The following is a 27890-nucleotide window of genomic DNA, read 5'->3' on the forward strand; positions in this document are numbered from 1 at the left end:
TGAGGGAGGTTGGATTCAATTAGCTCTGAGGTTTGTTCTAGCACTATATCTCTGATCCTGCAGTCCACTTATCCATGTTTATTGAATTTTAATGATACTGCATAACTATTGTTCTCCAGTTTCCCCAGTACTTCTGTAATTTCCCTGAATGCCTCATTTCCATGAATATTTTCCCCAAGGTTCAGTTTTTGTTTAAGAAGACAAACACATGAAGTACCCTCTGTTTTTCTCTGTCTGCGATTTCCCTATTTACATCTTTGGTTACACTGAACCCCTCCTCTGGAGAACTTATGAATTTAGATGATTTTAACTCAGTTTTGAAGGTGATGTGTCAATTTCTGTATTTCATTTTGACCCCTCACTTCAGTTTTAGTCCTGCATCACCAGGTCCTACCCTAGATACTTCACTTGGACACTGCTCCCACTTCAAGCTCAACAAAACAGCAGGCCCCAAACTAAGCTTACAGTTATTTACTTCTCCCTCCTCCCTTCTCCTACTCAGAGCTAGCTTATTTCTGTTAGTGGCACTACCATTCCTCTGTCTTGTAGTTTAGAAACTTGTAGTTATCTTCGACCCCTCCCTTGTCTTTAATTCTGTTCTAGTCACCTAGTCCTGATACTTCTTCTCTGAAGTGCTTTCCCATTCTTATTGCTGCTACCTTAGTCCAGTCCTTTATCACCTCTTGCTCTTAGCTATGACTTTTTTTTTTTTTGGCAGATAGCTATGACTTCTTACTCCAGTCTCTTCCCCCTAAAGTCTGTTCTGCAATTCTGACAGACTAATATTCCTAAGGTCCTCCTTTTACTAACCTTTCCCTGCTCACAGAAGCTATTGGGGATCAATACTGCCTATAGGAAAAGGTCACAGGTCATCCCGACATCTACTATTACGTACAGTCTGACTTTACACTGTCTAACTGACCATATGTCCCGCTGCTCCCTCAACTTGAACCAGCCATTTCATTTAGGCTGGTCTCTTCACTGTTCCTTGAACAACCTGTGCTTATTCCCACATATGTCTTTGCTTATTATGTTTTTTCCCTTCTAGTAATTCCCTTCCCATATATTTCAGTGGTCACTCAACATCCTTCTCTGGCTGGCCTATCTCTGACTGTCTTAGCTAACATTGATCTCTCCCTTCACTGAAATTATACATTACTTACCTTTTTTTTTTTTAACCACAATGTGGTACTTAATTTCTCATCATTGATAATATGCCATCTTATAGTTTCTAAAATTTATGTATGCATAAATATTGTCTCCCCAAGTAGATGTAAGCTCAGGCACATAGACAATGCTTTGTTCATTTTTGCTATCCCGTGACATGTTAGACACTCCTGGGCACAAAGCAGGTGTTCCATGGATAATTATTGAATGGAATGATAACAGAAAAATTGAAAACATCAATGAAAACATTCTTAGGTTATACCTGACTTTAATCTTTGAACTATTTTCTCAGTTCCTATTTTGATGAGAAGGGTTTGGTCCGACAACAGCTGGATTCTTTCGATGAGTTCATTCAGATGTCTGTGCAGAGAATTGTGGAGGATGCCCCACCTATAGATTTACAAGCTGAAGCTCAGCATGCTACTGGAGAGGTTGAAGAACCGGTAAGATAATGCATAAGACACCTCAAGCAGCTTCTAATTTTTGCAGTTTCAGGCCTTTCCTGGCTTAAGGGCAAATAGTATACTAGGCAGTTTGGATGGCTGTTTCATTTGTTAGCATATACAGCTACCTGGACTATCTGTCCTCTTGAAGGGGCAATAAAGATCCTTTCTTTTCATGGTATAGTCCATCCTATGAGTCTACCTCTTTTTTCTTCTCCAAGCACACTTAACTTCTTAATTATCGCTAGATTCCGTTAATATTAAAGTGAGTTTGTATATGCCAGTGAAAAAGAATGGTGGTTTAAAAAGGTGTTGTGTTGTATGACAAAGGGAAACCGTCCTGCAATTGAAAATTTGCTATGGGTTATCCCCAGAGTCTGCATATATAATCAAAAGTAAAAAACGTCATAGAGCAGTTGGAAGTTGGAAGGTCCCTTTGAGCTTTTGAACTGGATGATTTCTTTTTTATAGAGGAAGAAACTGAGGCCCAGAGTGACTTGCCTAAGGTCACACAGTGAACTAATGAAAGAGCCAGGACTAGAATTGACTGACATTTCCTTGTCCAGTGTTCGTCCTTCCTTCCTTCCTTCCTTCCTTCCTTCCTTCCTTCCTTCCTTCCTTCCTTCCTTCCTTCCTTCCTTCCTTCCTTCCTTCCTTCCTTCCTTCCTTCCTTCCTTCCTTCCTTCCTTCCTTCCTTCCTTCCTTCCTCCCTCCCTCCCTCCCTCCCTCCCTCCCTCCCTCCCTCCCCAGTGCTCTATCCACTGTGCCACCGAGCTGCCCCAATTGTTTTTCTTTAAACAAAGCAAATGTGTGCAACAGTGTTTTAGGAGGAGGTGACAGACATTTTTAGAATGTTTTAGAGTGGGAACAAACTAGAAGCAACAATCTGTAGTCCAGCTGTCCTCCTGAGCTTGGAGGTAGCTCGTTTTTTTTGTTTTTTTTAGGCAATGGGGGTTAAGTGACTTGCCCATGGTCACACAGCTAGTAAGTGTCAAGTGTCTGAGGCCGGATTTGAACTCGGGTACTCCTGAATCCAGGGCCGGTGCTTTAACCACTGCACCATCTAGCTGCCCCCGAGGTAGCTCTTGAAACAGAAAGGGACAAATGACTGTTGGCTCAGGTGCTGAATGTCTTATTATTTCCAGGCTTCTAAGCCATTCATGCACCTGACCACAGCTATCCTAGCTCTGCTTAGAACTTAATTACAACAATACGCCTGCCACTGTCCATTGGGTCTGAATTTTCAGATATAAAAAATTCCATCAGGTCCATTTTTTTTTTTTTAGTGAGGCAGTTGGGGTTAAGTGACTTGCCCAGGGTCACACAGCTAGTAAGTGTTAAGTGTCTGAGGCTGGATTTGAACTCAGGTACTCCTGACTCCAGGGCCGGTGCTCTATCCACTGCACCACCTAGCTGCCCCCAGGTCCATTTTTTTTTAAAGAGCATGGGGTCAGAATCACAGATTTAATTCTCTAGGACTGAGTTAACTGTCTATTCTTAAGGATCATGATATGGGCAGCGTGAATAACTATTGAATAAACAACTCAGCAATAGACTGTGAGGGGTAACAGCAACAATGAGACACATTTGATTCGTAGCAATAGATTGTGTTTTCAGGTCATTCTCAGATCTTCATTTGTCCTTTACATCTGAATGTTAAGAAAGCTTTTAAGTTGAAAATTACAAGCACAGAATGTCTGTGTTGACTTTTCAGGGCCCACACAGCTTCATACTTAGCTGGCCAGATAGAGGATTTGATCCTTACAATTAGCATTCTGTAGTACTTTAAGGTTTATGAGGTACCTTATATATGTCATCTCATCTGATCCTTAGAACAGTCTATTCTCCCCAGATAAGTTCAGTGACCTCCTGAGGCAAGATTTGATCTTAGGTGTTCTTGATTCTGAGTCTAAGATTGTCCATTGCATTGCCTGGCATTGAAAGTTGGATGGAAAAGGAAACAGACTAGAAAGATTGTGCTTGCTCTAGTAATCTGATTAAATGTATTGGCAGTCAGCAACGGATCATTGTAACTTTTGTAAAAATATGATAATGCCTCGATTTGAATTTGCTATATCTTTGTCTAATTTCAGCCTCGATATCTGCTGAAGTTTGAACAAATTTATCTCTCTAAGCCTACTCACTGGGAAAGAGATGGGGCTCCTTCTCCTATGATGCCAAATGAAGCCAGATTGAGGAATCTCACGTAAGAAACATTTCCTTATTGTAGACAGCTGATGTATAACCTTTTAAGGCATGGGCAGGTGACATAATCTCATGGTGCCTCAGTGTCTTCATTCAGTATTCATTCATGTTGGTAGTGTGGTGAGCAAAACACTTTGTGAACTCTAAAGTGTTTATACATAATTGACCTATTAATGAAAGAATTAAGCTCTTTTCATCTAATGCAAATAGGATTAATGATTAGGGAATACCTGGGTCATTCCAAAACTTTTGTTTTTCTTTTCTTTGTTTATTGATGCCTTTTTTTTATAGCACATTTGTTTACAAATATGTCACATAACCCCATCCATCCCACTAACCTTCCCTTGCAAAAATAATAGTAATAGCTAGCATTTACATAGCACTTTAAGGTTTGCAAGGTCTTTTTTACATAGTATCTTATTTGATCCTTACAACAACGCCATAAGGTAGGTTCTATCATCTGTATTTTATAGAAGAGGGAATTGAGGCTGAGAGGTTAAGTGACTTGCCTAGGGTTAGATAATAAATGTTTCTTAAGAGCCATCTATGTGCCCGCACTGTGACAAATGCTGGGGGAGACAAAGAAAAGCAAAAGACAGCCCCTTCCCTTTAGGAGCTCAGTTTAATGAGGGAGGCAGATCGTGAGTGAAGTAGATTTCAGACTCACTTCTGATTTCAAGTCCAACACAATCTCCTGTGATGTTTTCTTAACACCCCCCCTCCCCTCACAATAATGGCATTTATAGAGCACTAGAAATTGACAAATAGGGGAACTGAAACTAAGAGAGATACATAGCTACTGTCTGAGAAAGGAATTGACTCAGGTCTTCACTCACAGTCAAGCACTTTGTAACAAAGATTAAAAAATAAAAAAAGACAAAGTTTGTTTTTATTTTCACTTTGTTTTTATTTTTGAAGGTATTCTGCTCCTCTTTATGTGGACATCACAAAAACAGTTATTAAAGAGGGAGAAGAACAGCTTCAGACACAGCATCAAAAAACATTTATAGGAAAAATTCCAATTATGCTTCGTTCAACATACTGTCTGCTAAATGGTTTAACCGACCGTGATCTCTGTGAATTAAATGAATGCCCTCTTGATCCTGGTGGCTATTTCATTATTAATGGATCAGAAAAGGTAAAATGAGTAATTCTTTTTTTTTCCCCCCAGTGAGGCAATTGGGGTTAAGTGACTTGCCCAGGGTCACACAGCTAGTAAGTGTTAAGCCTCTGAGGCTGGATTTGAACTCAGGTACTCCTGACTCCAGGGCTGGTGCTCTATCCACTGTGCCACCTAGCTGCCCCAAAATGAGTAATTCTTTTACAGATTAGCGTTTGTATGTATTTTTAAAAAGACAAATAACAGAAGTTTAAGTTGGAAAAATACAGGGTTGTGAAGGTATGGAACCAGCATCTAAGCTAGAAACAGGAGACTCAGGTATCAGTTTAATTTCAAAGTGAGGAAAATTCTTGTAAGCAAGGAGGGGAATTAGACACATATGCTTTAGTGTGATCAGATCTCAATACTTTTATACCAATGGCTACGCAGTGAGCTGTAGCCCTCACAATGAGGGGTAACAGCAACAATGAGACAAGTTTGAGTCATAGCAGGGCTTCATGACCAGAACATGGGTACTATAGATGCTTGTCTGAGGTCAGAGAACACCTGGTGCTGGTAAAAGAAATATAAAAATTATGTGAAACAATTCTTGGATTTTGTTGTGGCTGTGTTCATCCAAAAGGTGAGTTCAAAGGATTATTGTTATGCCAAGCTCAGGGCACAGCTTTCATGCTGGGCTTTACCTCTGGAAAACAGAAAAAATATTTTAACAGTAGCAAACTTTAGGTACTAGAATCTTGGGGGAGGTGTGGGAAATTTGGTTGCTAGAATTTAAACTAGTTTAAAATTTTGTCACAGTTTCTTGAAAACATACTGCATATTTAGGACAACACTTATGTTAGCACATTTCTGCCTAGAGTTTTGTACGACATGAATAACTTGTGGAGATCAAGACTTATTCTTTCAATAAAGTGTTTTAGTAATTTTAGAATAAAGGGAGCTAAAGCTATTAACAATATTATTTTTCTATACTATATGATCATAGACTAAACATGAAAATTTGGATGCTTTCACCCCCTATGTTAGGGATTTTAAGATATTTTGTCGTTAACACTTATTTTTTTTTCCTCCGTCTTCTATATAGGTTCTGATTGCTCAAGAGAAAATGGCAACGAACACAGTATATGTGTTTGCCAAAAAAGATTCCAAGTATGCGTATACAGGAGAATGTAGGTCATGTCTGGAGAATTCTTCCCGACCAACAAGTACTATATGGGTTAGCATGCTGGCAAGAGGAGGACAGGTATGGAGCAGTAATCAGAAGCCACTCTGGGCTTAGCACTCAGTTAACATTTGTTTTTCTTTTCTCATCTACCTTCTCTCAACTTTGTGGGCATGTTTCCTCTCCACTCCCCCTCACCCACAGAAGGTGTACTCCTGGGGCATTAGTTAGTTAATTTCTGTACAGCCAGAGTGCACCTCACTATTGTCCAGGTCTGAGGAAAACTTGGTGGAAAGTATGTGTGAGGCTGTGGGGATTTTGTCTTATTTGAACACTTTGCTTATAACCCAGATGCGAAAAATGTGAGACCAATTTCAGGTGATTTGAATCTTACTCTTTGGGTGGGAGGTGTGCTTATGAAATGCATAGAGTGAAATAGTCAAACCATTTTATTAGAGGTGTATTTATGTGCTTTTGTGTGCTACTCATTTGTTTTGTAGGGTGCAAAAAAGAGTGCAATTGGCCAGCGCATTGTAGCTACTTTACCATACATCAAGCAAGAAGTTCCCATTATCATTGTGTTCCGAGCATTAGGATTCGTGTCCGACAGAGACATTTTAGAACATATTATTTATGATTTTGAAGATCCAGAGATGATGGAAATGGTATGTGAAAGTCAAATCCATTTTTTCATTTAGTCAGTTGAGGGGCATTGTAAAAACCACTTCAAACTTGAATGCTCAGGCATTAGGTGGTTTTTGGTGAATGGATTAACTTAATTTTCGAGTTAATTGAAGATCTCTAATGAATTTTCAGTTGATTTTAACCCTCGTTGAAAATGTTTCTAAAATTCCCTGGCCTATATTCCAATCTTAGGGAGAGAACAGTAAATAACTGATTAACCTTTTTTTTTGATGACTGACTCCTACATGAGGTTTGCTTCAGGGTTAGTGTTATAAATATTAATTTTCATTATACGATGTTGGCATAGAAGATAAGTATTTAATATTTGTTAAATTCAATGTGTACGAATCCCAGAACATAGCTAGAGGCAAAAAAAGAACTCAGATTGGTGGAATGCTGTCATTTTTTTGTTCGTCTTCCCCCCTGCCCCCCAGGGTGCATCCAACCCCAGGACCTTACTTAGTACTTAATTTAGTGATGGCAGAGCAAACATACTTGTATTTTTTTAAAGTTAATTTACCATTCTTCATTGAAAGCTTTTAGAAAGTGCAGCTCCTGATAATTTTTTCAAGGGAAATTTTAATTGTTGGGATTTATCAAAGAACTTGGATTTCCAAGGTCCCATCCAATTTATATAACTTTGTGATTTTATATTTTATTATATATTTTCAAGCAAACGATAGACTTATTAAGGATATTTAATGAAGGATAAACTGGGTGGTAGGTCTTTCTTTGGGATGTGGAATATTGAATTGAAAGTAATTATTGTTTTAATTTTTAAATATATAGGTCAAACCTTCTTTGGATGAAGCTTTTGTCATCCAGGAGCAGAATGTCGCACTCAATTTTATTGGCTCAAGAGGAGCAAAGCCTGGTGTTACTAAGGAGAAAAGAATTAAATATGCAAAAGAAGTTTTACAAAAAGAAATGCTTCCTCATGTTGGTGTCAGCGACTTTTGTGAAACAAAAAAAGCCTATTTCCTGGGGTATGTTTTTTGTTTTGTTCTGAATGCTTTGCTATATAAGAGAGCAATTTCTGTTCAAAGTGAAAAATGTCCAATTGAAATTTCTGCTATATGTTTATAAAATAGGTGGACATTATGCTTCATCTTGGGCTAAATGCTTTCCCTGTTCTCTAATCCTGGAAAAAGGAGAAAAATCTGGGGTTCTTTTTGGTTTTAGGTATATGGTTCATAGATTACTTCTGGCCGCTCTGGGAAGAAGGGAGCTGGATGACAGAGATCACTACGGAAACAAGAGACTGGATCTGGCTGGTCCACTGCTTGCATTCTTGTTTAGAGGGTAAGAATTACAGAAAAAACAGCTAGATCCGATGAGTCATGACATAGGAGCAAAACTGTTTATGGAAAGCGTAGAAACACAGGAACCTGCTCTTGTGTGTGTGTGTGTGTGTGTGTATGTATGTAAGTAAATAATTTTAAGCTATATTAATATTACCAATGACTTTAGTCTGTTCAATCAGATATTTGACATGTTGTGAGTGTAATAAATGTTTTTACAAAATATTTTTCTTTGACAGAATGTTTAAGAATTTACTTAAAGAAGTGAGGATATATGCCCAGAAATTTATTGATAGAGGCAAGGACTTCAACTTGGAGTTGGCAATTAAAACAAGGATCATATCAGATGGCTTAAAATATTCTTTAGCTACTGGGAACTGGGGTGACCAAAAGAAGGCTCACCAGGCTAGAGCGGGAGTATCTCAGGTAAGGTTTTGACAAACATAACTTCTGGTTTAACTTTAAAATTTGTAGTAGACTCCTAGCAATGCCTACATGAATTTATTTTTCTGGGTTGTTCATCTGTAAGATGCTGTATTTGTTCCAGATGTGAAATCATTAGGGACTTTTAAATTGGGAAATTTATTCATTAACTGATTATCATTGTAAAGGAAATCTTAATTTTTAACATTTCATTTTATTCAGTGTAATTTTGAATAAGTTAGAATACTTATGAGGAGAAAATAGTTCCTGTTAATATATTGTCCATATTTTAAAGGTTCCCAAATTAGAAGTTAATTGTTGGATATTCAATATTTTAAGCATCATTTGTGTTATACTGTACCATAAGAGTATTTCAATGTATCTTCTTAGTGTATGTGTAGTGACTATAGCTGCCTCACAGAACTAGTGATGGGAAGTTGCTCAAAAATACAAACAAACAGTGTGTGTGCTTTCTTTTCTTTTTTTTTTTTTTTAGTGAGGCAATTGGGGTTAAGTGACTTGCCCAGGGTCACACAGCTAGTAAGTGTTAAGTGTCTGAGGCCGGATTTGAACTCAGGTACTCCTGACTCCAGGGCCGGTGCTCTATCCACTGTGCCACCTAGCTGCCCTGCTTTCATTAAGAAAATAAACAACCCCCATCATTTTCTTTGATAGTATGTTTAAGAATTTGCTTAAGAAGTGAGGGTATATGCAGAAAAGTTTGTTGATAGATTGATGTTATTAACTTTTCATAGAAAACTGGGAATATATTAATCTAATCTAGTAGAATTTTTTTTTTTTGCATGTTTTGTTGACCGGGTTGTTATGTACACTAAAGTGATTTGTTTCACCTTCAGAAACCAGTCACTATTTCCAGGGACACTCTCCCTTCCCTTACTCCCAGCCACAAGGTATTATAGATTCTGGGAAGCTCTAGTATTAAAAGCTACATAAGGTAGAATTGCAATTTCAAATCCTAACTGTCTTACACCTTCAAATTTAGCTCTGGCTGCTATTTGACAGATTATGATGAAGAACAGGAGAAATTGAGTCTAACTTTACTAATTTTACTCATTTCCCCAGGTATTAAACCGTCTGACCTTTGCATCTACTCTTTCTCACCTGCGTCGTTTGAACTCACCAATTGGTAGAGATGGTAAATTAGCAAAGCCAAGACAGTTGCATAATACATTGTGGGGAATGGTGTGTCCTGCTGAGACTCCAGAGGTAATATTTCAAAACATCAATCCAGCTGATCATTAATTTAACATCCTTATTTTAAAAATTCAGTTTGTAATGCACCTCAGTTCTGGGATTTATAAATGCTGTGGTTAGTATATGATTGGGATGTTAAACTAAATAAAAAAGGTTTGAAATAGATTTTTGATGGATTTTGTTAAATTAATGACCACTTTTTTTTTTTAAGGGCCATGCAGTAGGACTTGTGAAGAATTTAGCCTTGATGGCTTATATTTCTGTTGGATCTCAGCCTTCTCCAATTCTGGAGTTTTTGGAAGAATGGAGTATGGAAAACCTAGAAGAAATTTCTCCTGCTGCTATTGCTGAGTTCGTATGAGAATTTATGGGGGTGGTGGTTCTTTGAGTTTTGCTTAATAAGGAATAACTATATACAGCATTTTAAAAATCTAATTTTAGTGCAACCAAGATCTTTGTTAATGGCTGCTGGGTTGGAATACATAAAGATCCTGAACAGCTTATGAATACGCTAAGAAAGTTGCGACGCCAGATGGATATCATTGTGTCTGAAGTAAGTTTCCTGAATTAGAGATTTCAGCTTTGGATAGATTATTTTAAAGTAATTCGTATGATTAGCCAGTTAACTTTCCTTAGGCTTCTTTGAATACGTTTCCCTTAATTCTTGTTGAGACCTTTTGCCCAGAAACATTAATTGAATTGTTTCAGCCTAGATTTTCAGCCCATTCATTATGTCTACTATACCTGTCATAACATTAATTGTAATTCTGATTTGTGAAGTACTTTTAGATTTGGTTGAATCTAAAAGTACCTTAGGTGGTAGCTCTCCTCATCCTGCTGAGTCTGGACATACCTCTACTCTTTGGAAATCCTCACAGCACTTATTTCTTTTTCTGCTTCATGATTAGGTCTGGTCTCTTTGCATAGTTAATAGAGAATGTGATTTGAATTGCAGGAAAGCATCTCATCCTTATTTATGTCATTCGAATGCCAAGAATACAGCTCACTGACCCACTGTGAACCAACTTTGGATTTCTTTTCTCTGGTCTTAAACCTAGGTCTGAGTACTATATATTTCCTAGGAAGGTGGAGTAAGTTTATTACCAGTCAGCATCACCTGCTTACCACATAGTATCCTGAATGTGGGAGGAGAGATATCTGTACCAGAGACGTACTTGTGGTTTATACTCCTTCATAAACGGGAGAAGATAAGGGAATTCTTTTTTAGTTCCTAGGTACTTTTCAAGATAGGCATGCCACTTTTATATTTTAAGGTGGAATTAGGATTCTCTGACTGAATAGAAGGCACCTGGCATGTATTTTGTCAGTATTTGCTTTTTTCCTTAGAGTCCCTTGAATTTGTCCTCCAGTTATAGTCTTGTGTTTGACCTCTTGCCACTACTCTGGAGATTCTTTGCAAATGAAACTTACCTGTCCTTACAGAGCAGCAGATAATTTCCTTAAGGCAGAAACTTGAGTCCTTTGGTCAGGCACAACTGATTATATCTTTTCTCTAATAGGAAAATCTTACTCCAGTTTGTTAATGTATAATTTGCCCAAACTCAGGATCTTTTGATAAGTCACAGTTCTTGTTTTGGCAGGTTTTTTACTCTCCTTTGTATTAAAGACAGGTATTTTTTGGGGGGGAAGTCACAGTGCCGTTCAAGCTATCTCAGATCTTAGGTACAGTATATCATTCTTTGATGCTTAGCTTTGGATGAGTCTCCAAAGCTATAGTAGATCTTCAGTAGTCTCATAGTGTCCTTAAACACCATTGTTTTGGATCCTAGTGGCTGCAGAGGTTAATCTTGACAGCCTTGACCAGGGATCAATTGGTTATTTGCCTTAGTTTCCCTAGTTGTAAAGTGGTATAAAATGCTACTTTCTTCAGTGTTGTTGTGAGAAAAGTTCTCTGTAAACCTTAAGACACTATATAAATGTCACTTTTTGTTAATAGTAATGTCATTCTAAGCATATTGATGTACAAGGCATTTGCCTCTTTTAGTAGTTAAGTGACAGAGAGAGGCTTAGGACCAGGAAGGTGAAGGTCTTCAGTAGATTGTAGAATGGTGGTATCAGGTATATTGTGAAGCATAGCCAATTGGGAACACCTTTATATTTTCTGTGAGAAGGCAAAAAATTAAATTGTACTACTGGCTACCTTGGAGATTTTAGGAGAAATGTTTCATTTATTAGGTGCATGGCATTCATTTGGACAGCATTATCTAATTAAGCAAGTGTAATTTTTTACCTATATAAACACAAATTTTGAATTTATTTTATATGTAGTGTCTATCATAGCTAAATGACAACTTATATGTATTCTTTTTTTAACAACTATTTTCAGAAATTTTGTGTGAATTTTGTTCTTTTTTTTTTTTTAAGTTAAACCTTAATGACATTGAGAAAATAAAGATAAATCATCCTTTTCTGTTTAAAAAAAAATAGGTTTCTATGATCAGAGATATTCGAGAGCGAGAGATTCGGATTTATACAGATGCAGGCCGAATTTGCAGACCACTTTTAATTGTTGAAAAACAGAAGCTACTTTTGAAGAAGAGGCACATTGATCAGTTAAAAGAACGTGAATATAACAATTACAGGTAGGAATTTAAGGAGGAAAATGTGTATACTTTGAAGGCTTGCATTTGAGAATTATGCTTTTCTCAAACAGTGGACTTTGACAGTTGTATTTCAGTATTAGGGCAGCTAGAGAGTGCTGAGCCTGAAATTGGGGGGATCTGGCCTCAGACACTTACTAGCTAGGTGACCCTGGGCAAATCACTGAACCCTGTTTGTCTCAATATCCTCATCTGGAAAATGAGCTGTAGAAGGAAATGGCAAACCCCTCCAGTATCTTTGCCAAGAAAACCCCAAATGAGGTCATAGAGAGCTGGAAACAACTGAACACTACTACATTTCAGCATTAGGGCCTTTCTATCATGTTCAAACATAACAGGATATTTTTAAAAGGGAAACAGTAAAGATAATAAAGGCTGTAAGTATAAATTTAAAACGTTTATAGGATTTTAGGAATAAAGAATTGGGAAAACTTGTTTACTTTTTCAGTTGGCAAGATCTTGTGGCCAGTGGAGTGGTAGAATATATTGATACTCTGGAAGAAGAAACCGTGATGCTTGCCATGACTCCAGACGACTTACAGGAGAAGGGAGTTGCTTATTGTTCTACCTATACCCACTGTGAAATTCACCCATCAATGATCCTTGGTGTGTGCGCGTCTATTATTCCTTTTCCTGATCATAATCAGGTTAGTAGTGCTTTTTATCTCACAGTATATAAACTTGAGGAATCATAATAAGCAAGGTGGGAAAATATAATAAAACGTGAGTCTAGTGTACAGTGATCTGTTTTTGAGAAAACCCTTCCTAACTAAGAGAGTATATTTTTAGGAATTATTATTCAGTAATACTGTTGGGCAAAGTGGATAACATGGAGAAAAAGAAATTTGTATCTCTTATTTCCCATCATATACCACAGTAAACTCCAGATGAATTGACAAGTAAATACAAAAAACAAAAACCATAAAAAACCCAATAGAAACTTAACAGTATGCTTATCCCACCTGTGGATTACCAGAGCAGTGGAAGAGATTATCAGAGAGGTTTGATGAATTTGATTTTATTAAAATTTTAAAACATTTAAATACATGAAAACAAAGATAAAAAGAAAAGCAACACTTTAAGAAGATATTTCAATAAACTTGTTAGATAAAGGGTTAACTTCCAGAATATATAGGGAATAGAAATAAGTTTATCAGGATAATGTGGAATCACAGGTGGGGAGTGGGAAGATCAAATAGTGAAGTTTGTGAACTTCCAGTTTATAAAGGAGAAAACAAATAGACAGAATCTTGGAAAAATATTCTAAGTTTAAAAAATTCTATTATTTAATTACTGTTAACCAGAATGTGACACTAGCATCCATTAATTTAGCTGAAATAAGTAAATATGATAAAACTTAATGTTTTGGGGGCTTTGAGAAAACAGGTATGCCTGTACTTTGCCTGTGTGCCTGCATGTTGGAAGATAATTTAGCAGTGTTTAACAAAAGCTAGGTGATTGGTCAGTCAAGCCTATTGATTTGGTAATCTTAATATTGGTAATAGCTATCAAGGAAATAATTAAAAAGAAAAAAAATTGTATGAAAATACTTGGAGTTAGGAACCTTAATGTCAAAGATTGGGAAATAGCCCATCATCAGTATAATGTGACATATTTTCATAAAGACTGATGAATGTCTGGAATGTACAAACATTTGAAAAATTTTATACAAAATAATATAAAGGAGGAAAAAAAACAGTTAGGAACATGTATATACTGACTATAACTATATTTGTAGAGTCATTCATGAAGCTTGGTGTTCTGTAGTGATTAACGTCTTTTTTATATTATTAATATATGAATGTCTTCACTGTTGTATTTCATTATTGAGAACTATAATATCTATTCAAGGAACTATTCTTTGATGTTGAATGTACCATTTTATTAACATTTAAGGGAAAGGAAAGCCATTTTGACTTGCTGCACAGATTATCAGATGAATCTAGTTCCTTTTATAGGATACATTGTTTCATGTGCTTTAATATTTGTGACATTGCATCTTTTTGCCTTTAGTCTCCTAGAAACACATATCAGTCTGCTATGGGTAAACAGGCGATGGGTGTTTATATTACCAACTTCCATGTTCGTATGGACACATTGGCTCATGTGCTTTATTATCCTCAAAAGCCTCTTGTGACTACACGGTCCATGGAGTATCTACGATTTAGAGAGTTGCCAGCAGGTATGTTAGTTTATTACCTCCCACATGTAACAAGGTGATTGTATATTTCTTTGACATCATTGTCACTTTAGAACTTAAATCTAGGTAATCATCTGTTAGCCATCTAACTAGTCAATTTGTGTTGAGCTGCAAAGAGGCCCAGCCTTGTAGTTAGTGGAGGGACTGTAGCATTTTGATAGGGAAATCTGTTGCTAGAATTGTTAATTTACTCAGTCTTCCACAAGGGGTTACTGTTGTACTGAAGAATCTAGTATTATTCTATCCGTACTGATCTCATGCTCTTGACTATGGATATAATTCTCCTTTTTGAAAAATATTTGGATAGCATGATTTGATGAAGTACATTTCTTCTCTGGAATTAGAAGTATGTAGAACTGCAGGATAATAGCTAGACTTTTAAAAATCTCTTTTTTTTTTCTTGATGTAGAGGACTGTTTAGAGTAATGGCTAAAGCAGACCTGGAGTTATTCCAGGCAGGGGAATTTTGCCTTTCTGACCTTCTAATTCTGTTCTTTCATGTGCCCCTCGTGCTTTCCTTTAGTTTTAATTTGATTTTCTTTCTTGGTGAACATAACTGACTGTCGCAGTATACAGTGAAAATTAATGAGCAAATGCTCTTGTTACAAAGTTCTGTTAACAAGGTTGACCTTTGTTTAGAACAAGTCATAAGAGGTCCTTATCTTAGGTCTAGATTGGGGTGGTAGTGGCCAGAGAAGGAAGTGTGTAAGAGAGAACATCTAAAACTGTGGTACTTTCTCAGATAAAGGCACAGTAGCCAATAGGCCTACGTTTGGCTAAGGGAAGGGCTTTAGTACAGGCCCTCCCAAGGGTCAGGCATCCAGTCAGAACCTTTGTATAGCCTCTGTCATAGAGTGGGGAGGACTGTCTTGAGAGTCAGGAGCATCCCACCCCATGCTGTTTCTTAGCAAGGGGGGGGCAACAGTCCACTGTATTTTAAGGGGAAAGACTACATTGTAGAATACATCCCTATGTCATCTAGTTCTACCTTTGTTGGCAGATTTTCTCATAATGATGGGTATTTTTGGAATTTATCCTGTTGAAAGAAACACTACTTTAGTGTTTTCACTGTAACAACTCATATAGTGGCAGTACAGGAGGAATATTTGATTAGAGTTTAGCTCTACTATTGCAAAAATCAGCTGCTTATGATGCATACCAATGGTGGCATGTGACAAGGGCTTTGGAGAGAGAGAGAGAGAGAGAGAGAGAGAGAGAGAGAGAGAGAGCGCGAGCGCGCGAGTGCTATATGAGGACATCCTGCGGTCTTCCCCTTATCCCTAATCTCTCTTCCTGCCCTCAGACCTTTGAAAACCTGGGGCTAGAAGGCAGTAAGAAGCATTGTGTTCTTTGGTGATTGCCAGCACCATTTAGCTCCTCTACTGCTGATGGATCAGTTGGGATACCTCATCCCCAGCAAAGGAGTGAAAGAACTTTTGGCTTACTTTTGCACTAACCAGTTTTTTTTAAAAATACAAAAACGTGATTTCTTATTTAGCTGGAATATAGAAAACCAATTCAGTTATACAGAATATTGTTTGGGCTTCCCCCCCCCCCCCCCCCCGATAACTGATGCTCCAGGTCTTTGGTAATGCACAGGGGCCATGGCTCTGAAAAACTTTTCCAGTGCCATAGGGAAAGGAATCGGTGGACTGTGGAAGAAAATGGGTTTGGACTGGGAGTGACAATAATAAGATTGGCCATGAGTAGCAGCTGTACTGGAGATAACCAGCATTGGGGTTTGTAACATTATTTTCATGTCAAAGCAATTGCTTGACAGAATGTGTATTAAAAGGATAAAAATTGTTTAGTGAGCCTAATCATTACAGTAGTCAAAGGTTAAGACACACACACCTGTAAGATAGTTTTCTAGAAAATATGAAGAAATGCATTGGATTCTAAATTTTTTTTTGGTGGTTATATTTCAGGTATAAACTCAATTGTGGCTATTGCATCATATACTGGATATAATCAAGAAGATTCTGTTATCATGAACCGCTCTGCTGTTGATAGAGGATTTTTCAGGTCAGCTTTTGTAAATTTTGTTAAATACAAACAGGGGAGTGTTAAAGATATCTTTTTGACTTGTTTCTTTTTTATTGTTTTAGCTAACATCTCACCTCTTGAAATTCATATTTAGTTTCTTTAAAGTTCAATCTGAAAGCAGTTTGTCTCCATTTTAAGCCATCTTGCAACTAGTGAAAATTTTCCTGTTGAAACATTTTGATCTTACTTCCATTCGAGGGGTTTTGTGAATTAGCTCAAAGCCATTGCATTGCATATAGATGATGATTGCTGAAGGAGGCATATGCACAAAATATCATGGAATTTTCCAATATAGAAAGCCTAATGACTTTCAAATGCCGGCAAACTCTAGTGTTATCTGTAGTCAGGTGACTCCTAGTGAGATGAAGTGTCATTCAGTTCTAAGGAAAAAGCTGATTTTGAAGTGGCATCTATCTTGTGTTGATTCTGGTCTATGTGAAAGCCATTTTAGGTTTGAAATTATTCTCTTTACCATTCCTCTTGTCTTTTTCTTTGAATCTTGCACTATATTTGTGAAGTGATAATTACTTGAAGTTCATCATTAAATAGAATCTATCACGTTTCTACTAGAGAAGTTGCCTTAGAGCCTCTGTGTCTTATTTTTCAGATCAGTTTTTTATCGGTCTTACAAAGAACAGGAATCTAAGAAAGGATTTGACCAAGAAGAGGTTTTTGAAAAACCGACACGTGAAACATGCCAGGGTAAGAGAGGCCAATGTGTATAAATTGTAGAATTCACTTTAATTGTAAAATACCATTCCTACTTGATTTAGTAGGCCATTGAGTTTTTTTCTTCATGTGATTTAGGTCACTGTATTTTAGATTTGTACCACAAAATTAGGATATGTTCTCTAAAATGAAATGATCCAAATAAAATTGGGATCAAAATTCTTTGTAGTTAGTTCACATTGGGCATTGTATTAAGGGGGAAGTTTGCAGAATATCAGAAGACCATGTTTTATTGATATATTCAATTAAGCTTTACAGTTCCATCTTTTAATGTACATTATTCCTCAGTTTTCCCATTTGCAGTCAATATTTGACATGACAAGTATTGAGACTGATTTTTTTGGTGTGGCTTATGTAATTTTGGCTTACTATTTTATAGTCATATAAATGTAGCCATAACTTTCAATTTTAAAAAAATAATAGGATAAAGAATATCTAACATTTAAGGACTTTTAAAAGATCATATGTTTATTATTGATACTTAAAATCTGTTTCTGTACAGTAAATCCAAAGTTGGATGTATGGGATGTTCCAGAGAACAGTATAGTTTTTGTCCAATTTAAAAATATTCTGAAACTTTCTTCTCCTGGAAAATATTGTTTACTTTGCTGTGGCACTGAGCTTGGGTTTGATAGGCATAGCAGTTTTCAGGTTAATACTTTATCTTTAAAAAATTAAAGCTGCCACACTTCACAGGGACTGTGGTAGGTATCCAAGGAGTATCCATCCTTGGATACCTAAGGAAATTTAGTGAGACTCTCCCAAGATCACGTAATAAGCTTATATCAAGTTGAGGACAGTTTGGCTTCCTTACTACGGATCCATTTCACACTGTATTATTTCAGAGTGAAGCATATTTTTAGAATAGAGGTATTTATATGAACACAAATATTAGTCATGGTATTGAAAATTTCTGACACCTTTTTGACTTGGACATAAAATAATTTATGCTATGTGTTATCTTTCATAGGGTGACACTTAACTCTTTAAGTTTTTATATTATATAAACGTGACAGTTTCAGAAGGGTTTTTATCTCTGGTAGGTATGAGGCATGCCATCTATGACAAGTTGGATGATGATGGTTTGATAGCTCCTGGCGTCCGTGTATCAGGAGATGATGTTATTATCGGCAAAACAGTAACTCTGCCCGAAAATGAAGATGAGCTGGAAAGCACTAATAGGCGTTATACCAAGAGAGATTGCAGCACTTTTCTCAGAACTAGTGAGACGGGTATAGTGGATCAAGTGATGGTAACCTTAAACCAGGAAGGATATAAGTTCTGCAAAATAAGGGTGAGTATGATTTTATCCTTGTAAACAGGATAGGAGAGTAAACTGGTAGTTATGGACTTAACTGAGGCCTGTTTTTATTTGACTTCAGGTACGCTCTGTTAGAATCCCACAGATTGGAGACAAATTTGCCAGTCGGCATGGTCAAAAGGGTACCTGTGGTATCCAGTACAGGCAAGAGGTAGTTATGGGTTTTTTTTTCCTTTCTTTCTTCCCTTAAGACTTGGGTGAATTTGTTTTTAAGAATTTGCTTTTAGGGGCAGCTAGGTGGCACAGTAGATAGAGCACCGGCCCTGGAGTCAGGAGTACCTGAGTTCAAATCCGGCCTCAGACACTTAACACTTACTAGCTGTATGACCCTGGGCAAGTCACTTAACTCCAATTGCCTCACTTTTAAAAGCAAATTCTTTTTTTTTTAAAGTCAAACAGGAGGTACAAATTAAGCTTTATTTCAGCACTCCAGTGAATATGTGAACAGGGATATTAGGTAAATTGAGGCGGGGTGGGTGTTCCTTGATTTTTATTCAGTAGCTAAAATGGGGGTTTCAGAACTTGTATATAGTCAGTATATTTCTCCTTTCAGGATATGCCTTTCACCTGTGAGGGTATCACCCCTGATATCATCATAAACCCCCATGCCATCCCTTCTCGTATGACTATTGGTCACTTGATTGAATGTCTTCAGGGGAAGGTAAGGAATATATAGTTTCTAATCAGATATCTAAGGTTTTGTCACTATTATCCTTGACTCAGGAGAATAAGTCGATGACTTACCTTCTTTCCTGATTTCAAATTGGGAATCGATGTGCCTTTGTTTCAAAATTTGTAAGGTGTGGGAAGGCTAAGCTTAGTCCTAAGTGTATTTTGTTTACAAAATCATAATTAAATTTTCTGTATTCTAAAACCTTGATTAGTTTGTATAAGGAATGTTTTAGGGACTTTTTCAAAGTCTCATTCTGCTTTATACATGGTCTTTCAAGTTGAAGGCTTCAACTCTAAATCTGTGATCCATTTGGCTTAAGGTCATTTTATTGTTGGGGAAATTGGTCTTTGTGTTTGAATATTATCTGTAAAGCTTAGACCATTCTCATAGAGGTCATGATTTTCAGGACCCTGGATATTAAGTAGGAAATCTTTCCTTATGTTACTTTTTGGAAAAGAGCCTTTTCATTAAATGTACATTTAATTAAAAATTGCCTTAAGGGGTAAGGGAGCAGAATTTAAAGAAATAAACTCTGTTTTTCCAAAGGTATCGGCTAACAAAGGTGAAATTGGTGATGCCACACCATTCAATGATGCTGTTAACGTGCAGAAGATTTCTAATCTGTTATCTGATTATGGTTACCATCTTAGAGGAAATGAGGTATGATATCCCCAACCTTTTAATGATTTGTTTCCATTTTGATCGCTCATCTTGTAGAATGTACCTTTAAGTCTGTGCTTCAGGATTTCCTTGTCTATTTCAGGTCCTATACAATGGATTTACTGGTCGAAAAATCACATCTCAGATTTTTATTGGTCCCACTTATTACCAGCGTTTGAAGCATATGGTGGATGATAAGATTCATTCCCGTGCCAGAGGGCCTATTCAGATCCTTAACAGACAACCCATGGAGGGTAGATCTCGGTAGGGAGATATTTGCATTTATTGTTACAATTTTTTTAGGTGAGGCAATTGGGGTTAAGTGACTTGCCCAGGGTCACACAGCTAGTAAGTGTCAAGTGGCTGAGGCCAGATTTGAACTCAGGTCCTCCTGACTCCAGGGCCGGTGCTCTATCCACTGTGCCACCTAGCTGCTCCTACAAATTTTTTTTTGTAAAGGTTTTAACGTAGAAAGAAATATGGGGTTAGTACAGATGTTGCTGTATTCATAGTGTTGGATGACCTATTTGAAAAAGCAAGTAATATCTTTGAATCTTTTTTGGCTGAAACACTGAACAGATAAACTTCTTGCCTGGCTACATATAAATAGTATTTAAAGTACTGAGAGCAATTATTGCTTGTAAAATTGTGCTTAGCTTTTTCCTTACAGTTTTAATAAGTAGTAACTTTTACATCTTTACTTTTGTAAGCCATGTTGTGAGTGGTTGCTTTTTTTCCCAGAAGAGGAATAATGGTATAAAAACTTTAGTCCAGCTTATTAATAACTTGTCATTTAGATGGATCCCTTTTACCATTAATCCTGGCAGTATCCTGATACAGAATGTTATCTTTCCCACATCAGTGATGGTGGCCTGCGTTTTGGAGAAATGGAACGAGACTGTCAGATTGCTCATGGTGCAGCCCAGTTTCTGAGGGAAAGATTATTTGAAGCATCAGATCCCTATCAAGTTCATGTATGCAATCTTTGTGGAATAATGGCAATAGCGAACACCAGGACACATACATATGAGTGCAGAGGCTGTCGTAATAAAACTCAGGTACATACAAACTTCATGTGCAACTTCTGTAGGCTGAACCCATTTACTTTGACCCTACCTTAACTATCAGTATTGTATTTAATTGCTTAATGTTGCTAATTACAGTTTTCTTTTTTTCTTTTCAGATTTCTTTGGTTCGAATGCCATATGCTTGTAAGCTTCTTTTCCAGGAATTAATGTCTATGAGCATTGCACCTCGAATGATGAGTGTTTAGCAATTTTTTAAAAAAAATTTTCAAAGTAAATGTAAGCTAAATCACTTATGAATATCACCATTGCTGTGATTTGGCTCTATAATGCAGCATGTTTTAGCAGAAGTGGTATGCATTGAGAAAAATCAAGCATCTTGTATACAGTACTGTAAGTGCAAGGTTTTGTTTAATGACACTTTTTTTTTTGTAAATAGAGAATAAAGTTTTGTAGTTAGAATTTGTGTGTCATTTATTTTATACCATGCAGAGGGTATGTTTACATACCAGTGAATACAATGTAAGGGGTTAGTGGATTAGATTAAAAGAAACTTGTTATTGGACAACAGTGGTTGTAGTTTTTCCATGACGGTTTTAAACTATGCATACTGATAAAGACTCTGAAGGATTTCACTGGTCAGCACCTTCATCTGGTTTAAAAAAGAAAACACAAAAATTAGTTACAAATACTAACAATAGCCAGGTAGAGGCAAACATGCACAGTTTGATGACTTTTCATTTTCATTTTACTTAGAGTTCTTGGAATGGTCAGATAAAAAGGGTAGAAACTTGACCTAAAAATCATGAAGGAAAGAGGTATTGTACCAAACATATATAAGATAGACCATCATAATTCAAGTTTTAGGGCTCTTTAGGGCCTGAAAATCATTTCTATTCTATAATGTATAATTTCTGATAAGGAAGATCAGTTTATTGCTAGGATAGTCTGTATGTAATTGTAGAATTCTTGATTAAGCAGATCTTTATTGCCACTTCTTTTCATACTGCAGTTAAGTGATCCTTTAAGTGGCATAATCTGGGAAAGGCTGAAAAGTAGGATTCCATTATTCCTATTGTAGGGTTAAGTAAAGGTCGCTTCAGACTTATGTCAGTGAAACTATCTTCAGTGGCTCTCTGTTAGGCTAAGGGCAAATGTTAACTAGCTACCTCAGTTCTCATTTAAAGGACTGAGATTGCTTTAATTTGCCACCTCACCAGTACAGGGTGAAACTACAAAAGAGTGAGATAATTTTTCTTATGTGGCTTATTATGGAAGCCATTTTGTCTTTATAAGTCACACTTTGTATAGACTTTTTATAAGAAAGGGGATAAATCAGCTATTAGTTCATGAAAAATAAGTGTATTCCCTTCTGATCAGAACTTCTGCCAGTAAGGAAATAAAGTGTGTACAGTTTTAGGTGTAGGAAGAGGAAGCCCCTCATTCTTGCAGACTTGTCTTAGCACCTTTCTAGAAGTGAATTAGTAGCAATATATAGTCTAGAACTAGATTCTGTAGGTGCTTTTCCTCTTATATGCTTTCATTCTTCCTTATGGGTTTTTCCCTCAAAGGGCAGAGGACATATCCAAGGGGCACAGAATCGTGGCATGTGTGGGAAATCTAGCACTAATAAGTATTTGCTTTATAAATATGGAAAATGCTATGCTAAGAGATAAAGTGGTAGGAGAAAATGTTTTTTAAAAAATCAAGTCATGTTATTTTAATCAAAAATATCAATAATCCATTTATTAAAGTGCTTGCTGTGTGCTGGGGATAGAAATTGTAGCTGTTTTACCCTGAAATACATGCTATACGGTGGGGGGATCATGTGTCTATTTACATAGATGCAAGGAAAGAGGAAGATCAGGAAGGCTTCATCTAGAAAGTGAGGTTGTACTTGACTACAGAGTATGTGAACGGGATCGATGTGTAAGAAGAGGGGAAAGGCACACTTGGGCCAGGCTGTGATGGGTTTCAAAGACTAAATTATATTTTTGAGATAAGAGGGAACCAGGGCACATTAGGCAAATCAGTGGTGGCTGTGTGGGCGGGAAGAAGGGAACAAATGCAAGATAATGCTGTGGAGATAGAAACTGATAAGATTTGGCAATTTTTTGGAAATGGGGGTTGAAAGAGAGAAGAATTGAAGGTGACAGAGAGGTTATAAACCTGGGTAACCAGAGGGAAGTTACTACCTTTGTCAGTAATAAGGTATTTGAGAATGCAAGTTGAACAGAGCAAGGCACCTAAGTAATTTTTAGGGTATTAGCCATACATCAAAATGTACACATTAGAACCACATCCCTTATTTCCACATAATGGGTGTTACCAAAATAGCCTCTGGTTTTAGTAACCTATTACTATATATCATTTGATCCACTTTTATTAGCAAAAGCCTTAAGTCCATTGGTTTTAGAACTCCATACCTTTTTTGGTTGGTATTTCATGTAGGGCATCAACCACTGTAATTTTTGCTGAAGCAGTAGCCTGTCCTTGGGAGTTTGATGCATGACACTCATATTCCCCAGCATCTTCTTTACTCAGAGGAGATACCTGTCAAATAAAAAGCCATTTGAAATTCCTAGAAGTGGGCTTTTCTTTATGAAGCCACTATTTCATTGTTTCCATTGATTCTTCTTTTAAAACTTTTGCAGTTTATTAAAATGATGAATAGATTCAGTCCATCACTGAATGGATATAAATGTAAAGGAGGCTGGACCAGCCAAATAATGTAGAATATAAAAGTAATTAATGGACAGTTTGAGTGATAGCCTCAAGAAGGCTTCCAGCATATTTGAGTAGATTATAGAGTAATTAGTATAAAAAAGGATGAGAATTACCTAGCATGAGAAGGTATAGACAGGAAGGGACTAGGATCTGGATCAGTTTCCATCCTAATGGAAATTTTGAGTGTGTCTGTGTAAGTATTGCCATTCTTTTTTTTTGTTTGTTTTTTTGCTGGGCAATGAGGGTTAAGGGGTCACACAGCTACTGTCAAGTATCTGAGGTCACATTTGAACTCAGGTCTTCCTGAATCCAGGGCTGGTGCTTTATCTACTGTGCCACTTAGCTGCTCCCTGAAGTCTCCTACTTTTTTAGTGGTGGAAAAGGGAATACAGAATACTAAGAATTAGTTTGTTTTTTTTTTTATGAATCAGTTTTTAGACCATCTACAAACATAAATTTAAGTACTGGTATTCCAAATGTGAATGCCTTTTCTAATGCCTAGAGCATCAACATATTTCTAGAGGGAATGAACCATATAAGTATTGTTACCACAAGAAATGAAGCTCGAAGCTAGATAACTCAGGTTCTCCTTGGAGAGTCAAAGGAACTGGTGAAGTTGGTTATTATCATCATGTACCCAAAGGCAATAAGAAACTCCTTATTTCATGGGACATAGTCACCTTGACCTGAAGTGCACACGAAGAAGAAAGATAACCAAAAAGGCTGCCATGAAGGCAGTTGTCACTACTTTATGTACTAAAATATGAGGTAGAGAAATTTAATGAAGATTTTGATAAGATCCTCCAAACAAGTCACTGTATGGGATAATAACTGCTATGTTACATCTTGGGCACAAGATGGGAAGATTAAAAATATAGTTCAGGATTAAGAAAGGAAAGACATCCAAAGCTTGACATAGAAGAAATAAAAGGTCATGAGTAGTTTCAAGAAAACGGGAAAACACTAGACGTAATGAACATGGATCATCATAAAAAATAAAATATCTTAAGAGGATGTGACTGATTATTGTGGGAGCTTCTGACCTGGTTATGTATTTGAGATTGTTGGAAAAAGGATACATCAGTACCTTAAGGACTTGTGATTTCATTGCTGTGGGCGCTCCACCCACAAGGCTAAAAATGTGCCTTTATCTCATAGTCTTTAAGAATTGCCTGAGACTCAGAAATTAAGTTACTTGCCTATAGTAACACAACTAGTGTGAGAGGCAGGATTTGAATGCAGGTTTTCCTGATTCTCAAGTCCATAGGGGTACAGATTGCTGGAAGAGATCTTAGAGGCCAATGAGTCTAATAATAATAGTTAATATTTACATAACACTTTGAAATTTGCAAAGCACTTTACAAATATTAACTCATTTTATCTTCATTATAACCGTGGGAAGTAGGTGCTATTCCCATTTTACAGATGAGGAAACTGAGGCAGACATGGGTCAAGTGACGCTTAGGGTCACACAGCTAGTATGTGTTTGAGGCTGGATTTCAACTCAAGTCTTCCTGACTCCAGGTTCAGTGCTTTTATTGACAGTGCCAATGAACTGCCTAAGAAATCCAGCTTCATTATTTTGAAGAAAAGGAAACTGGAGCATAGATCGGTTAAATAATTAGACCAGGGCCAAACAGTATCTGAGGAAAGATCTGAATCTTTGTCTTTACCACTTGAAGTCCAGTGCTTTGTCCACTAGGCCATTGTGGCTCTCAAGGGATGTGGATGGGACAGGGATGAACTTGGGCATTCCACATGGCTGGTGAAAATCTTGTCACTGAACCACTTGTGAAAAAGTACCCGGGGCAGCTAGGTGGTACAGTGGATAGAGCACTGGCCTTGGAGTCGGGAGTATCTGAGTTCAAATCCAGCCTCAGACACTTAACACTTAACTAGCTGTGTGACCCTGGGCAAGTCACTTAACCCCAATTGCCTCACTAAAAAAAAAAAAAGAAAAAAAGAAAAAGTACCGAAAGTATTTTCTACATCATGCTACCCCTCAAGAAAATGATATAGCATTTAGTTAAAACAGCTGCAATTTGGCCTACTCAAATAAGCCAACTGATGTTAAAAAATGAGAAATAGATTTAGACCACTCTTTCTTATGGAGGTATCACCTAGGTATAGCAACAGTCAGAAGAGGGATGCCAGAAGAACTTAGAAATGCCTCAGGTAGCGTACACTCGATCTTGCTACGTGGAGAAATACTGCAAACACAGGAAACACATGTTTGCAAAATTACAGAGGACAACAGTGCAAGATGATGAGCAGCAAGAACAAGGAAGGATTAGAGAGAAAAGTTTTGGTAGAAAGCTTGACCCAATTAAATCATTCTATTTACATTTACAGGTAAATCTGGAAGGGCAACAAACTAATGAAAAATGGGACAGACTGAGCTATCAGCATTGCTATGACAAACTTTTTTCCATTAATGATGGTGGAACCACCACTTAATGGAGAAGTAATAAGAAGTGACAGTTGGATTAGGTCCCCCTAGAGGAAATCATTCTAAAGGGGACAATTCTAAAGGGATCAAGTCTTAACGTATATGAAAAAAGATAATACTGAATAACTGGAGAGAAAAAATCATGGACAATAACTACTGAGTCACATGCTGACTTTCTTGTTTCTAGGAAGCTTTTGTTGTTATGTACATATATATTTTTGTCCTGGGGCAATGAGGGTTAAGTCCAGGGTCACACAGCTAGTAAGTGTCAAGTGTTTGAGGCTGGATTTGAATTCAGGTCCTCCTGAATCCATGGGCAGTGCTTTATCCACTGTGCCACCTAGCTGCCCCCATCTACCTATTTTTTCAAGGATATGTTCAAAGTATAAGAATGGGACAGGCAGACCTTCCCAAATAATTTTTTTACAGAAAACATCTTCATGTTAGATTTATGGGAACACAGGAAGACAAGTGTCCCAGGATGAGAAGGCAGGGGATGGGTTTGGGATTTGTACCACTGGAGGGAATACTCTTATCAGTGAAATCATGGATACTCTGGTTACATGCAGGATCTTTTAATACTTAAAATTTTAAAATGGCATGGCTCTTATTTATTATTGCCAAGCAGTTAGCAAAACCTTCATCCTTCCTGTACTTCCATCTGGGGCACTAACTTCCTGATCAAACAACCACAGAATGTTAGATATTCAAAGAACCTTAGAAAACATCTACTGTTACCCTCCCATTTTTAAGTTTAGATAAGGCCATTTGAGTTATGGGGAATTAAGAAATTGCCCACCATTACACAGTGGCAAAGCAGGACACGTCCTAGAATCCAGGTCTCCTGAGCTCCAGATCACACAAGGCCATTCAAAAGAAATGAGAATACTTTAGATTTTGTTCTTCAGATAATTAGGGTAACAGCTAACATTTACATAGCAGTTACTACTGCGTGCCTCACACTCTGCTCGGCACTTTACAATTATCTCAGTTGATCCCCACAACTACCCTGGGAAGGAGGTGCTGTTATTCTCCTTATTGTACAGATGAGGAAACAAAGGCACAGGGATTAAATGACTCTCCCAGAGTCAACCATACAAGAAGGGTCCGAGGCTGGACTGAATTTGGGCCTGTCCACAGTACCACCTGGTTGCCCCTTCTGTTTTCACCTTATGGAGTTACATTTTTGTCTCCGATGAGTACTCACCAGAACCCAGCCTGTTACTTCATGCTTTTCCGGGCCACCTCGAGTTTGGATGGCTAGATTATCACGGTCTCCAGGCAGGAGTTCTGTTCTTTGAATTCCAAAATGACCTCTTCTTACCTGGGAAGAGAAAAAAAGGAACTCTGCAATGAAAGAACTTTTCACTGTGAAGTGTCTACATTCCTAGAATGACACACATCATGTACTGGATTTTCTGGTTGGATGATAACTAGAAACTAACCCTTCTTGGTACTCTTTTTGATTACTGTTGAATAAAAAATTATATGTAGGTGTCTTCTCTTTCCTTCTCCCCATCCCTGAAATGTATTTTTTCCTCTAAAGGTAGGAAGTTAGAGAGAATAAGGATCATAATAACATATTCCTATTGGCTGCTAGCTCCCCCTTAACCCATTTACTCATATCCTCATATCTTCTGTTTGTTTGTTTGTTTTTTTGGTGAGGCAATGAGGGTTAAGTGACTTGCCCAGGGTCACACAGCTAGTAAGTGTCAAGTG

General features: G+C 37.3%; 2 protein-coding genes across 2 annotated transcripts in view; one reads left to right on the forward strand and one right to left on the reverse strand.

The window, feature by feature from the left end:
* The window catches only part of POLR2B (RNA polymerase II subunit B), a 29946-nt gene extending 8489 nt beyond the window's left edge, over positions 1-21457 (forward strand). Inside the window, exons 3-25 of the mRNA XM_043970959.1 lie at positions 1460-1610; positions 3704-3816; positions 4734-4953; positions 6020-6178; positions 6598-6762; positions 7571-7767; positions 7964-8083; positions 8322-8508; positions 9589-9732; positions 9932-10071; positions 10162-10273; positions 12169-12323; positions 12790-12988; positions 14355-14523; positions 16470-16566; positions 17195-17289; positions 18360-18610; positions 18699-18788; positions 19191-19298; positions 19857-19970; positions 20074-20234; positions 20833-21028; positions 21154-21457. Of these exons, the coding sequence (XP_043826894.1) occupies positions 1460-1610; positions 3704-3816; positions 4734-4953; positions 6020-6178; positions 6598-6762; positions 7571-7767; positions 7964-8083; positions 8322-8508; positions 9589-9732; positions 9932-10071; positions 10162-10273; positions 12169-12323; positions 12790-12988; positions 14355-14523; positions 16470-16566; positions 17195-17289; positions 18360-18610; positions 18699-18788; positions 19191-19298; positions 19857-19970; positions 20074-20234; positions 20833-21028; positions 21154-21243 (3433 nt within the window). The 3' untranslated portion in view covers positions 21244-21457. The remainder of the gene's footprint in view (positions 1-1459; positions 1611-3703; positions 3817-4733; positions 4954-6019; positions 6179-6597; positions 6763-7570; positions 7768-7963; positions 8084-8321; positions 8509-9588; positions 9733-9931; positions 10072-10161; positions 10274-12168; positions 12324-12789; positions 12989-14354; positions 14524-16469; positions 16567-17194; positions 17290-18359; positions 18611-18698; positions 18789-19190; positions 19299-19856; positions 19971-20073; positions 20235-20832; positions 21029-21153) is intronic.
* Positions 21388-27890, reverse strand: part of IGFBP7 (insulin like growth factor binding protein 7) — an 85960-nt gene continuing 79457 nt past the window's right edge. The window contains exons 3-5 of the mRNA XM_043970961.1: positions 27379-27495; positions 23422-23548; positions 21388-21647 (exon numbers count right to left, since the gene is read on the reverse strand). Coding sequence (XP_043826896.1) covers positions 21628-21647; positions 23422-23548; positions 27379-27495 — 264 coding nt within the window. The 3' untranslated portion in view covers positions 21388-21627. The remainder of the gene's footprint in view (positions 21648-23421; positions 23549-27378; positions 27496-27890) is intronic.

The sequence above is a fragment of the Dromiciops gliroides genome, chromosome 6, assembly GCF_019393635.1.
Source record: "Dromiciops gliroides isolate mDroGli1 chromosome 6, mDroGli1.pri, whole genome shotgun sequence".
Lineage (NCBI taxonomy): Eukaryota > Metazoa > Chordata > Mammalia > Microbiotheria > Microbiotheriidae > Dromiciops > Dromiciops gliroides.